This window comes from Xenia sp. Carnegie-2017, unplaced genomic scaffold, assembly GCF_021976095.1.
Source record: "Xenia sp. Carnegie-2017 unplaced genomic scaffold, XeniaSp_v1 HiC_scaffold_2, whole genome shotgun sequence".
Classification (NCBI taxonomy): Eukaryota; Metazoa; Cnidaria; class Anthozoa; order Malacalcyonacea; family Xeniidae; genus Xenia; species Xenia sp. Carnegie-2017.
Window position 1 is genome coordinate 7,421,381 of NW_025813482.1, and position 14,508 is coordinate 7,435,888.

The window sequence follows — 14,508 nt, forward strand, 5'->3', positions numbered from 1 at the left end:
GGGGGAGAGCTGGTGGCTGCAATTATTAGAGAGAAGTGTTTGTTTGAAGGAGGTTTTATTTAGTCAAAGGTTTGTTTTGTGTTCGAGTGTTCTTCAATAAGAACTGAACAGATTTAGAAACCATGCAACAGTCATTGACAATAAGACGAACAGTCAATGCTTCACAAAAACCGAAAACAAAGTTTCATTTGCAAATTGTTATGTAGCGTTTTGTTCATAACTGGAGCCGCTTGCGCGAATATTGATAGCGTTGTCCATTGGATTGTGAATTTTTCAAACGTATTCAAGGTGGTTGTGTTTTCTTTACAATAACGAAACTTTGTAATATTGGAAATAATATTTTATTGTTTGTCCAGTTGAAATTGCAGATTTTTTCTTATTAACTAATTGAAACATTCAAAAAATATTCGTATCCAGTATAGATAGCGGTATTCGACCTTTATATAACCGTCCAAAGTATGTATTATAGGTAGAAGCCTAGAAGTCATTTTTTGCAATTTTTGTTTGACAACATGTTTTCCAAAAGTATCTTTTGAAAAGATTTGATTAACACACAGTTTTTAGCTGAGAAAATTCCCTTCAGGAATCTGAGAACTATAAGTTCCTTTCCAAGTACACTCACCTAAAGAGAACTGAACAGAAGTTAATTTTCTTTATAAAGAATATACCTGTATTTTATGCCATTGCCTAAACCTGCATGAATACGGAATCAAAACGGAGAAACAAAGTCATGAATTGGCAATACCCATTTTTTATGAAGAAAGGAACAACTGACGGAAGAATAGCAGCTCCAGATCAAAGTTATAAGCAACCCTGTTATACTAAACAACTCAAATTATCAAATACTAAAATAATGTTATCGTTATGACCATAGGGTGACCATAGGGTAAACATAGGGTGACCATAGGGTGAACATAGGGTGACCATAGGGTGAACTCATTAAAACACATAAAACACTCAAGCGCTGCAACGTTCAGGGAAAATCGTTGGCATTATAACACAGGAACAACAACAGATGGTATAAACACAAATGCCCTCCATAAGACTTACTTTGTCGTTGAAGAAGATGTAGTTGCCTTGGTGACCGAAAGAGTTCTACGAATGGAGAAAATCTGACGAAAAAAATGCTCGTATTTAAACCACGTTCATACGAAGTTAGCACATAATTAAAGTGGAAGCTTTATTACATTGGAAATTCAATCGTGTTCAAGCATGTTATTATTGTCATCGACTGTCAAAATCTTCAAGAATGTCCAATCAAGAATGTCCAAAATTTTTAGAGGAATTTTTAATAAGTACGTGCAAAATGTCGGTTTTAGTAATAGTGGATTCAGCAAACAGAGAAAGAAAAAAGAAAATCTGGACAATAACAAAGTTCATCAAGACAACTGATTTTCTTTGCACGGTATGTCAACCAGTGAAGTTATGTGCTTTTCAACTCACATTCAAATAACAGCTTCATAATGACATAGTGTTGCAAGAAATTCACTGAGAAATTGAAAAGCACTCTTTTTCTACAATCAGTAAATTCATGATAAAGAATCCTAAACCTTGGCTAATTTCGCAGGTGCGTAACTATTTTGCAATGTCATATTCTATAACCAGAATAGTAAAAATATTTATATTTTCTATAATGCTTTACTCATTTACCTAAATTAAAACTTCAAGATTTTGTCACATCGGGTGTCATTTCATTTTACAGTCTCGTGGAATGTAAACCTTGGTATTTCTCATTTAGAAACTATTTGACCATCCACAACATCACGATCTTACCTGAAAGCTGTGAGGCAAAAGTGCAGACTGAAGTCATCCATATTAAAGCAACTGCTCTTTCATATGCTTTTCCAGAGGTAAGTTTTTATTGGCAAAAATAAATCTGTGGGTCTTTTCAAATGTGTCGGGCGTAAAGCGCACGAAATAATTATTTCCACAATTGAAAAGAAAGGTTTGAAAGACTCTTTGTTTCAATATTTGTGCCGCAAAATCTTTATTGACTTGTACATTTCAAAATTTATATTTCCATTCTTATCACGTTTATTTTTATCGGTAGTTGCTAAGCTACAAACATTCCTGTGTATAGCTTTTTATAGGTTTTGATTTTCTGAAGTTATGAAAGCTTTTAAAGCAAAATAAATTACTTCAACACATCGAATGGTTGATTTTATTCTTTTAGAAATTTATAATCAATTATTTTTTTATATAGGTATTTTAAATTTAAACTTAACAGTTATAATTTATTTTGCCTAATCCTGAACCGGTTGGACCGGTCTACATGGCGTAAACGAACGCGTTTCTGGGTGTAAAATTTACTTGCTTGCTTTTTTAGAAGCAATAGTTTGGAGTAAATTGTACTAATTTGATAGATTTGGTCTATTTATTTCTGTTCATCCTCATTAAAACTTATTAAGTTCTATTTAAAAATAGGAAATTTAACCTGCACCTTTAGCAAGCTGGTATGATAATTATTTGAACGTGGCATAAATGAATAATTATGATGTTCTGAAATTTCCATAGGAAGAAAGAAATTTGGACGCTTGTTGCGCCGCTATGTTGAACAATCTGATCAGGCTCCCAAATAGACAAGGTATTTAAAAAGATATAGTTTTGGTGGCTCACTAAGTGATAGAGCGATTCCGCTACTTGCATTTAAGTATTGTAAAATTTATCGAAATATTGGCCTCGATGAATGAGTGTTTATTTGTAATAAGGACGCTGTAATTAGGCTTGCTGGTTGACTGATTTATGTCAGCTCCAAGGAAAGTTGTATTTTTTATATTTGTATTTCAATTTCGTGGATGAACGATGTAGCTCTTATCTCAGTGGGTAGAATGTGTGAGTTTAAGGTTCTAAAAGTTTATAAATTTTATATAAGATAAATAAATGTATGCTTTTATCAATATAGGTATTATGTATATGAATATATATGTTGCCATCATCATCCGAGTCTGTATCTTCTTCATCATCTCAGACTCATCAACAATTTCACTACTAAAATCTTCAAAACCACACTATGCAGTCGCTTCGGTCGCGCCACTAATGCGCGCGCACCGGTTGCTTTAGTACACAAAAACCATAGATATAGTAGGTCTAGATCGCTGACGAGTGTGACGTAATATAAGACTTATTAAGACGGCAGCGTGACATTCATGATAAATCCAAGATGGCGCGGGAACCGGGCAAAAAACTTGGGGCTACTATTAGGCAATTGTTGTTTTTTGCAGTTTACTTCGTTTCAGTATTTTCAAACTCCTCCAATCAAGTTTTATTGGAAACAAAGCGTTATTAATAATGTTTTGAAGCCATATTGGACAATTATTATTGGAATACGTGCGAAAATATCGCTAGCGAAGTGTTGTGTAAATTGGTCGTTTGGTTGTCTCGAGGCGTTTGTCTACCAAAATAAATGGATTTCGTCTGCTTTAGCTCGTACTGGTTCGTCCACGTTGAAATACATCATATTGAATACATACAAAAGATGGGAAAATTAATCTTCATATTTTTACATAAATTTCACTTCAAGATGCTATTCGTTCTTTCATTCTTCAAATATGTGTTGGCATAACAGACACAGTCTTAATCGTTTCCAAAAGGATGAGTTTGTCAGCTTTTGTCGCTTAGATGGCGCTCCTTTATAAACTATTCTCTCGAGTAGAGTTTGGAGAACTGGTGTACAAATATTTTACTGTACACATATGTAACTGAAAACTGTAACTGTATGGCAATTTTCTTTACACGTAAAATTTCATGTATTGAATGGTAAAATATCCGTAAGTTTTTATCTTCTTTACTTATCTTTGTACATAGGTGTCATAAAATGAACCAACTGAGCAGTATGACACAGTTTTGTCTTAAGTCATTAGTTGTATGTTAACAATGTGATGCAAATTAGACATTCTTAGTTATAAAATTGTATTGGCATTGTAGAAGAAAAACAAATAATAAGAGTAACATGATAATAATAATAATTACATTTATTTAATAAGGATAACCTCCTCAGTTTAGAAACAACTGGTGTCAAGGATGGTGTTTGTAGCTATAGCATAATAAAAACATATACTATAACAAAGTATATTGAGGATATAAGTCACATATATTTTATTCACAGCTACATCTTATAATAATCTGGGACATAGCCAGCATTTTTATTTGGTCATGCTATCCTAATGTTGCTGTGTTCACTGACTGTAAAAACAAGAGATTTTCATGAAATGAACAAATGCAGTGGTACATAGCATCATCTGGCTATGCCACCGATAATATCTATATCAAATATTTATAAGATAATATATAAATTCAATAAACACCTTAGCTCTGGTAAAAAAAAAGTACTTTATACAGAGCTTTATAACTCTCTCCAAAAATTGTATTGTAACAGTATCTTGAGTTATGCATTTGAATGTTACTATGTCAGATTTTGAAATAACCAGTAATATAACAAGCTACTGAACATACATATGTTTTCTTCTCTTTCGTATAACAACTTAGCTGTAAGATCTCATCAGTATAGCAAATGAGATGAGGCAAGTTTCCTTCAGTTACGTTTCCCAACATTAATAGCTTTTCTAAGATCTAGTCAGTAAACAATAGTGCTGCAGTGTTATGTATCTCCTTGCTCCCCTCTCCATTCAACGTCGAATGGCCTTACTAAACTGTGGATGAATCTCACATATCAGTACGAGTACAGTGGGAGTACCTTCGTAAATAAATTGCTTTTTTGTCATAAATGTTCAGATTGATTTTCCCATCTTTCTATAAATTGTCAATATGATATATTTCAATGCGCAACAAACCAGTATGTGAGCTAAAGCTGACAAAATCTGTTTATTTTAGTGGATGAACGACTCAGAGACATATATAACGATAATATTTACACAATATTTGAAATCTGATACTTTGACGTTTATTTGATGAATCAATTGTACTGTCTGTTGACTCACTCACACATTTCATTTGTGTAACAGAAGCTAAATAATTAACAACTAGGTGTGCATTAATGCAACTAAAGATTACACCCAAACATTACAACTAAAAACATCACACCTAAATCACACATCACAACTAAAAACATCTCACTTCACACTAATTCACAATGACAGTAAACAATTGACACCCACACATTTCCTGTACACACAATACAATGACGTAAGAACCAGATAACAAATACGGCTAACCTGACGTTTACTCCTCATTTGACTCTGAAGATGACTACCGCTAAGGTTGTCGAAACGTCAGTCAACAACAACAAAAACAGTCCTTCTCAGAACTATACTAACCTGGACGATCTACATTTACAAACATGTAACGATACTCCCGGGTTCAAACCATTTACTTTATAATTTTTATCATAATCAATTGAGAAAGTTGAAATTCTAAAGAGTTTCAATAGCAATTATTGAATGGTGTAACTCTTTTAGTTTGATGATAGCATTACAGTGTTCAAGTGATGCATTTCTTGTGCATATTGAAGGATCAGTTATCCATGGAAAATAAAAAAGATTTAGGATCTTATTTTTCACTAAAAATTTCAGAGAAAAAACATAGCTAAATTCACTCAGGTGCATAAAATAAATTCCTTTACAAATTGTTGATTTCCTTTACAAAGGTGAAAAATGGTTCTTACCGTTGATGAGGTGTTTCAAGCAGTTGGCGACTATCATAAGTTCCAATGGTTGATGCTTGCTATTATTGGTTACACTAACTTTGCAGTTGGTGCAATTCCTAGTTTGATTGTAACATTCATCACTGCAGAGCCAAATTGGCAATGTGTGAAAGGATATAACAGTTCAATCTGTAATTTTAACGAATCCATTGGCTTGACCAGTAAACATTATAAAGACAGATGTGACATGCCAAGAGAGGCATGGACGTATGTAGAAGGCTTTACATCTACTGTGACAGAGGTAATAAAAAATTTTCTTATCTTAGTTGTTGTCGATGTCAAGTTTCAAGTATATTTTCTCTGCCACTTTTATTTATAAACTTTCTTTTAAAGCGTATTCTCTATGAAAAAAGCTTTTAGCTAAGTGAATAAAATACGGTATAAAAAGAGTTGAATTGTTATATTCTTGTTGTATTATATTGTTCAAAAAGAGTTTTGTTTTTCTCTCTAATTGTTGAATTTCAATAAATGTTCTTTCAAAAAGCAAAATAACTTGTTTTTCAAGTACACACTGAAATATTTGCACAGCAGGAGCTAGTAAACTTTAGTCTTGCTACTCTACTGTGCTATTATTTCTTGCCTTTGCAAACTTTAATTGAATAAGAATGTAGCTACTACTATTTTTTTGATTTGCCAACGTTATATTATGTAGCTGTATGATACTAATGCCATCGACGCTAACTGTGTTTGACATAAAACACTGGTGATTTTAGTTAAATTGAAGTTCTGTGAGTGGACTTTCAAACGATATAATAAAAGACAAAATCAATCCAAGTTTAGGTTATAATGTTCTAAAAGCAATTTGCTGCTCATCCTTAAATACAATAAAACAATATAAACGTGTTGTAATATTTTAAGGTCAGGGCTACAACTATCATAACATTCTTTACATGTTTGTAGATGTAGATCGTCCAGGTTAGAAGAGTCATGAGGACTGTTTTTGTTGTTGTTGACTGACGTTTCGACAACCTTAGCGGTAGTCATTTTGACTCTGAAGATGACTACCGCTAAGGTTGTGGAAACGTCTGTCAACAACAACAAAAACAGTCCTTCTCAGGACTCTACTAACCTGGACGATCTACATCTACAAACATGTAACGATACTCCCGGGTTCAAACCATTTACTTTTAAACATTCTTTGATAAATGATGCATCGTTGACCTCTGAGTTAAATATTTCTTTTTTCTTCTTTGTTTAGTATGATTTGGTGTGTGATAAGTCCATTCTTCAATCAGTTGCGCAATCATGTTATTGGGTTGGAGCACTTCTTGGCTTATTACTTGGTGGTTATCTCTCTGATAAATTTGGTCGGAGAAAGATTTTTATTTGTGGAATTGTTTCTGTAACTGTTGCAACATGGATCATGATTTTTCCAAAGTCTTTTGAATTGTTCATTATTTGTCGGGTCTTTATAGGAATAGGTTCAGGTCAAGTATAGAAAACTTGTGTTACACGAAAATATACGTTTTGTTTTTTCATAGAAACGGATATTTGAGACACAAATGACAATGTGATGCATGCAATGAAATTATTTTAAATATAGGTTATAAACAACAGAGATGTTAAATGCGAAGTTTATAATCTCACAGGTTTTTACAATGCCACCTATCTTATCTTGCTCATGGAGTTTACAACAGCAAAACATCGAGCTAAGATTGGCGCTTATTCGTTCTTTTTCTGGGCAGCTGCCTTATTGGTGCTTGCTTTGGTTGGATACCTTGTTCCTGACTGGAGATATTTTCTCTTGGTCACCGCCTGCTTGGCTCTACCATGTTTGTTTATTTCTTGGTAAGTTTCGACTTGCAAATCAAGTGAAGCTAGAAAACGACGTAACTCAGTTAGTCATTTGTTCTTTTAACTGTAGTGTTTATAAGCGTGATCATTACCAAACCAATTAAGATATTTACGAAAGTCAAACAAGAAATAAATTTATCATTTCTCGTGTGCTATAAAAATGAAACTTGCCTCTCGAGTAGGATTCTTTTAAATGTCTCTTAGGTTTGTCCCGGAAAGCATTCGATGGTTACAACTTCATGGCAAAGATGACGTGGTTAGAAAACAACTAGAAAAAGTTGCTCACATGAATAGGAAAGAAATGCCAAGTGAAGATGTCAAAATTAATGAAAGCATCAAGCAGTCTGGAAGCTATAAGCATCTCTTATTAAGTTGGCATTTTGCTAAAACCTTACTTATTACCTGGAATATATGGTGAGTATGTTGCTATTCATCATTGTAATAACATTTCTGCAGTAAGTTGAAGCTACGGAGATTTGACGTTTTTTTTCTGGTTGCCTAGGTTTGCCACTGCCTTAGTTTACTATGGAATTTCCTACAGCTCCGTTGACATTGGTGGAAACAGATATCTAAATTTTGCTTTAACAAGCATTGTCGAACTACCATCCTTCATATTGTGCATGGTCATTGCTAACAAGTATTTTTTAAAAAGATGTTTATCCAACTGCCTGCAAATTGTCAAGCTTGGGACTTTGTCAAGACTTATTTACCATATTGTCCCTTATGATACAAAATACAAATAATTTTTATAAAATCTGGCTGCTTAGTTTTCAGTTAAACTCTTAATATTGGAATCCTAACATATTAACACAACGTATAGCTGAATGTTTTGGGGCATTATATAGTTTTTATTCTTTTTTGTTGCTTCACGTGCTATTGACCGAAAACACACAAATTACAACGGAATGATTGACAACATTATGATCTTTTTGAGAAAGCGATGTTATGCCAAAATAATTTTTACACATACTGACAATTCACGATTGTTTACATGTTTTTACAAGTCTTTCTAAAAATGTTGTGCACATATTTTTAGAAATACTAGAAACGACATCAAATTTTTTCTTTAAAAAAAGATTTTATCGTTTCCTCTTATTTATGTAAAATTGAAAGTGAAAATACCATTTAAAATTGTATTTTACTCGTTGAAATTGAACTTTGAAATGAACTTTTGCCGTTTAAAACAGATCTTGTATTATTTTAGGTATGGTCGAAAGAAAATTGTGGTTATTGGTCTGATTGTGGCATTTTTGGCATCTATCAGTTCGGTGTTTGTAGCATATGATTGTTTGAATGATGGTAGCTATACTTTAAGTCATTAGCCATACTTGAATTCAAAACACGTACATGTACTTCATTACATACATGTATTAGCCATACATGTACTTGAATTCAAAACACGTGCTTGTTTTGGCAAACTTCAACTATTTTCTGATGAAATTATCTGTCTGATTTTCAGTTAAGACTGCTGCAAGAATTATTTTGACGCTTTTGGCAAAATTTTTCATAAGCATGTCATTTTCTGGAATTTATATTTGGAGTGCAGAATTGTTCCCGACATGCATCAGGTATTTGTTGGATGGAAGTCCAAATACTTAGCTATTTATTTTTTGCAATAAATTTAATATTATCAGTTTTACGAGCCACATTGTTAATCTATATTCATTTCAATAACGAATAAAAATATATGAGGACATAAAACAATAAAACAAGACAAAATTTCTTGCAATAAGATAATATATCCAAGCAGGAAAGTTAGCATGGCAATCTCAAAACCAAATGATTGTTATGACAGTGGCGATCGATTTTCCAGACGGGTAACGTAATTTTATAATGAGCATTAGAGCCCAGCTTATTGCTGGAATATGAATTGCCATTGTTGATATAATTTTTTAAAGAAAGTATTTACTGACGTTTCGTCGCAACGCGCGACATCTTCAGAATGATAATATATTGTTATACAAAGTGGGGAATATAAATGATTGTTCTTAAAGTACGACAGTATATCTCTGAAAGATTTTGAGCTATAATTTTTAAGAAATTAAACTTGTTAAGATAATTTATTTAGTTTTTAGTTTGATCATTATCTTGCTTGTACAGAAGAATAAGTTTTTTTCTCATTATATTCTTAAATCAAGGATAATTTATCTTTTTCAATGTTAAAACATGATTTTTGGTTTTAAAGTGCACCCATGTACGTAAAAATGTTTCAATGCCGAAATAAACAAGAATCCTGATTTTGAAAACAGAATTGAGAAAAGGCCTGTTTTCGTGCTTTACCTTTCTAGAGATTAAAAAGTAAAAATGAACGTTTTGTGTTAGTTATGTTAACGTTAGTTCACTTTTGTTGATTTTTGCCATAGCATACTGTTGCTGGATATGTAATGTCATTAATAAATGTACCATCCATAAGGCTTCAGATTTCAAATCCTTGCATTAATCCATGCATTTAATGTCAGTATTTGTTTCCTTGCTTGTTAATAATTGAAAAAATATTGCGCCAATCTGATGTGCACTTTAATAAAAAATACATTCAATCGTATTGCTCTACCATCTTGCCCTCTTATTTTGAAATTTTTCTACAAGATTATAAGTGGTAATAACGAATCAAGAATTTCCATTGTTAGAACAATGGCTTATGGAACATCTTCAGGTGCAGGAAGATTTGGATCGTTTGCCTCGAGTTACATCGTGTGGTTGGTAAGTGGAAACACAACATTCTAGAAAGATGTCTGTGTTAGTGTGTGTTAGTATTGTGTCAGTATTAGCGTATTTTACATCACATGTTGAAGGTGAAAAAAATGACCTTTACATAAGCTCTTTCATGTAATTTTAAATCTATAAAAATTTCAAACAATTTTTTAAACCTCTCAAACCAATGATGTAAAAAGCCAATTGCATTTTCTTAATGAATGAAATGATAATATTTTTCAATTAATAATTTGGCAGATTCGTGTTCATTCCATGCTTCCATATGGGATTATGGGTATAATTTGTCTCCAAGCAGCCATTACAGCTTTGTTTCTGACCGAGACAAAAGGAAAACCAACATTAGAAACACTTGATGACATGTTACAAGAGAGCACAAAGGAAGTGCAATCAATTGCTTTGATTGAAAGAACTGATTGTGTTCAAGACCATTCTTAATTGATCAGCTAAAACCGTTAAGTGTATTTTTTCATCCTAAGATAGCAATACAATTTAGACTTGTGGACGGCGTTACGAAGTCTGATTTGGGCGGTTAAAAATTGCCACTTTATGTTTAACGACCGCTTATACCACCAAATTGATGGTGTTGCTATGGGTAGTCCCCTTGGCCCCCTTTTTGCCAACATATTCATGTCTTTCCATGAACAAAACTGGCTGAAAAACTGTCCCCAGAAATTCAAACCTGTTCTCTACAGACGATATGTCGATGATTGCTTCCTCCTTTTTAAATCACTTGATCACGTTCCTCTCTTTTTAAAATACATTAACCATCAACACCCCAACATCACTTTTACCTCTGAGACGGAAAATAATGGACGACTACCGTTTTTAGACATTGACATTTACCGCTCAAACGACAAATTCACCACCTCTGTATATCATAAACCCACATTCACCGGTCTTTTCACAAACTTTCATAGCTTTATCCCACTTTCTTACAAACGCAACTCAATCTCTAACCTATTACACCGCTTTTTCAAACTCTGCTCTAGTTATGAGACTTTTCATGCCTAAATTGAAACCACCATAAAACTATTCAAACTCAATTGCTATCCAACTAATATGATCGACCACATTGTCCGTCGTTTCCTTGACACAAATTTCGAACAGAAACCACCTGTCCTTAGTGTCCCAAAGAAAATAGTGTATTTCTGTCTCCCATTCACCGGCTGTCACTCGTTACAAATCCGCACACAAATCAATCGTCTCTACAACGCTGCTTTCCCTCATCTCAATGTCAGATTCGTCTTCCGTACCCCCACACGAATCTCTTCATTTTTTCCCGTTAAGGATAAAATTCCCAAGTCTCTGAGATCTGGTGTTATTTTTTTATACACGTGTCGATGCTGTTCCGCGTCGTATGTGGGTCAAACCACACGCCACTTACACACCAGAATCTCGGAACACTTGGCGATCTCTCCTTTGACTGGAAAACGCAATACTAACCCATTAATGTCAAGTATTCTTTCTCATAGTAACTCCTCCAATCACCTTGCTTCGCCAGACGATTTTAAAATCATCTCATCCTGCTCCGACACATTCGACCTCATGATCCACAAAAGCCTCCTCATCTCCAAACTAAAACCTTCACTTAACACCCAAGGCAGCTCCATCCCACTTAAGCTTTTCTAGTCTCAACACCTCACCCTAACAATACATCACACTTACATCACACTTACATCACACAATACATCACACTTACATCACACAATTACATCACATCACACTTAGACATTCACAGTAACCTGATTCCTCAAACTATGTAAATAGCTCTATATATATCTATATTCTTGTTAACTTCCTAATTAGTCTGAAGGTGTCTTTAGTAAAGACAAAACGACGTCACTCTTTTAATAAATTTCATAAAATCAAATTTTTTATGACTATGTTTAAAATTATTTGTTGGGCTCTAATATTTATATTGAGATATGTATAGTACTACATCTGATATCGCGTCAACGAAGAAGAACATAGCTGAGGCTGAAACAATCAAAATAAAAATTGCTTTGACGAGTGGAAAATTTGAAAGAACAGATTGAGCAAGAATTTAAATGAAAAATTCATAGCAAAGAAGATGTTTGAACAGTTTGTTTTCTCTACTTTTCTCTGGATAAAACTTGCATATGGTTGTCGAAATGTTGGAAGCAAAAATTATACGTTTCACACTACACAGGATCAACAACGTAATTGATGAAATTAATCGATCCGTGTAGATCAAGCCCACTGCGGAAAAAACGTGTTCGATCGATATTGGCTTAGATAAAATACCAATCAGAGACGAGATGAGAGTCTATTGGGATTTTGTATAGGTTAAAGAATGCTGAAAAGAGGAGCAATGATGTTCTTCATGGGATGCTAAAAAATATTCAAAATTTTGTGAGATATCATTGTTCAAATGAATGATAAAATACCAAACGGTGTATTCAATTTTGGAATGATAATATTTCTCAAAAGAAACGCTATAAAGAAGGCTATGAGGAGGTAAATAATTAGCTAAAGAGGCGTAGCGAGGGAATTTACATTAGGTTGTTATTTTTCAATTATTTTATGAATGAATTTATTGATTAACTAAGAGAAGTCATTACACGACTTGTGGAAATCATAATTCATAAGTTTGTAAGACTGAAGGTGAAAGACCGATATCACTGACCAAAGGTGAATAGATGAAATACTTTTTTTGATAGCGTGGATATAAAAATAATCGATTGCTTTTGTAAAAATTAATTGTAAAATTTAGTTAAAATTGTAAAAATTAATTTTTTCAAAAAGGGCTGGCGAGGCGTCCCCAAGTATTATTGTACCACTAATGATGACGTCATTCCCATATGATAATGAATTTTATAATATTCTTTGATATTTCTTTGGCAATCTGAACAAACGCAATAATATTACAATCAATTACAACAAAACAATAACAATCATAATTCCAAGTCGTGTTGGAAGGAACTAGATTTTTGATATAAAAACCAGTGAAACCGGAAGGTCGATTATTCACAAGCATATATTCATATATTTATGTTTTGCCTTATTACCTTCTTTTAAAATCAATTGTTTTTCACAAGCTGTGACTACAAATATATAAATATTTGCCTCCTCCCAATTATCGACTTTCTGGCGTCCCTGATAAAAAGTATTCTCGCAAGGCACCTCACCAGTTAAATACATTACATTAATCTGAAAATAGTTACCAATAACATACATAAGTTTATCAGATCACAAAAACACATAACAGAAAAAAGACACATTGCTGTCAATTTCGATATAAAGGATATTCACCTGATGTTGACCATGTGTACCATAGGGACCCAAAAAATCATTTAAATAGTTTAAACAAACGATAACTCTCCCCATTACATCGTAACAGACCGTGCACCGCAAACTTCGCATTGTTGATTGTATCTATATTATATATTTACCTAAGGTAGGCAACTATCATCGCAGTTAAGAACACATGCCTTTATATAAAGTAATAATTCGTAAAGAAAACAAACAAGAATTCAAAATGATAATTATATTACTAAAAAATAGGATAATTTTTCTACTTGAATCCATACTTAGCATTTGACAAAGACGACAAAAATACAGAAAAATATGGGTGAACTTTTTAACTTGTTTGTAAAATTTTTCTGTCTCCATGTTGGATGCCTCATTCTGGTGCATAAGCCATTATTTTCAAAAAGACTCTCAACTGCAATTGGCTAAACTTTAATTTTTTAATTTCTTATTGAGGTTTGCGCGCACTGTATGTTACAATGCAATGTGGAGAGTTATCTGTTGTTTAAACTATTTAAGTGAATTTTGGGCCGCCTATGTGTGTACAGAACAGAATTAACGCTAAAAAATAGTGTAATCATCAACATTTTGCGAAATTATATTTGGGAAATAAAAAACAAGCATTGCAAACCTTTGAAATATAGAAACAACAAAAACACGTTTAGGAAATTAAGTTAATGAAAAGAAGACAAAAAAACTATTCTTTTAATTCAACAGTATTCGTTTAACATCATGTTTGCCACCATTGTGATTGTAGTTGATTGATATCATGCAGACGATTTGACAGGTCACACGTTGGGATGAGAAAAAAATATAAATAAATTTGGTATAACTGACAATTTGAAAAAGCTAGTTAGTGAAACTATGGTAAGTTGGAACACAAACCTTATATGTCTGGACTTGGAGGAGAGGTTATTGTTTCCATAATTTCGTAAAAGCACTATTGCCAATACACATTTAATATAAACGACAACTTTTTTGAAAATAGACATGTTTCGACATCTCATGATGCCATCTTCAGTATGAATGAAATAATAGGTGATACAGGGTTTATATAAAAGTAACATGATACA

General features: G+C 33.0%; 1 protein-coding gene across 1 annotated transcript; it reads left to right on the plus strand.

Annotated features, from left to right (window-relative positions):
* Positions 1-65: 65 nt before the first annotated feature.
* LOC124440551 (solute carrier family 22 member 15-like) lies at positions 66-10,667 on the plus strand. The gene is made up of 13 exons (XM_046990946.1): positions 66-1,405; positions 1,473-1,567; positions 1,739-1,850; positions 2,515-2,584; positions 5,603-5,900; positions 6,858-7,086; positions 7,249-7,447; positions 7,658-7,867; positions 7,956-8,187; positions 8,524-8,752; positions 8,913-9,021; positions 10,081-10,153; positions 10,403-10,667. The coding sequence occupies exons 5-13, from the start codon at positions 5,610-5,612 to the stop codon at positions 10,598-10,600; spliced, it is 1,770 nt and encodes a 589-aa protein (XP_046846902.1). The 5' UTR covers positions 66-1,405; positions 1,473-1,567; positions 1,739-1,850; positions 2,515-2,584; positions 5,603-5,609; the 3' UTR covers positions 10,601-10,667.
* Positions 10,668-14,508: the final 3,841 nt, after the last annotated feature.

Excerpts from the sequence above, each read along its gene's own strand:
- LOC124440551 (XM_046990946.1), top strand. The coding sequence starts at position 5,610 with ATGGTTCTTACCGTTGATGAGGTGTTTCAAGCAGTTGGCGACTATCAT. Across the intron at positions 8,188-8,523 it reads TTGTCCCTTATGATACAAAA|AAAAAGATTTTATCGTTTCC; the intron begins TACAAATAATTT and ends TTTTTTCTTTAA. Across the intron at positions 8,753-8,912 it reads ATATGATTGTTTGAATGATG|TTAAGACTGCTGCAAGAATT; the intron begins GTAGCTATACTT and ends TCTGATTTTCAG.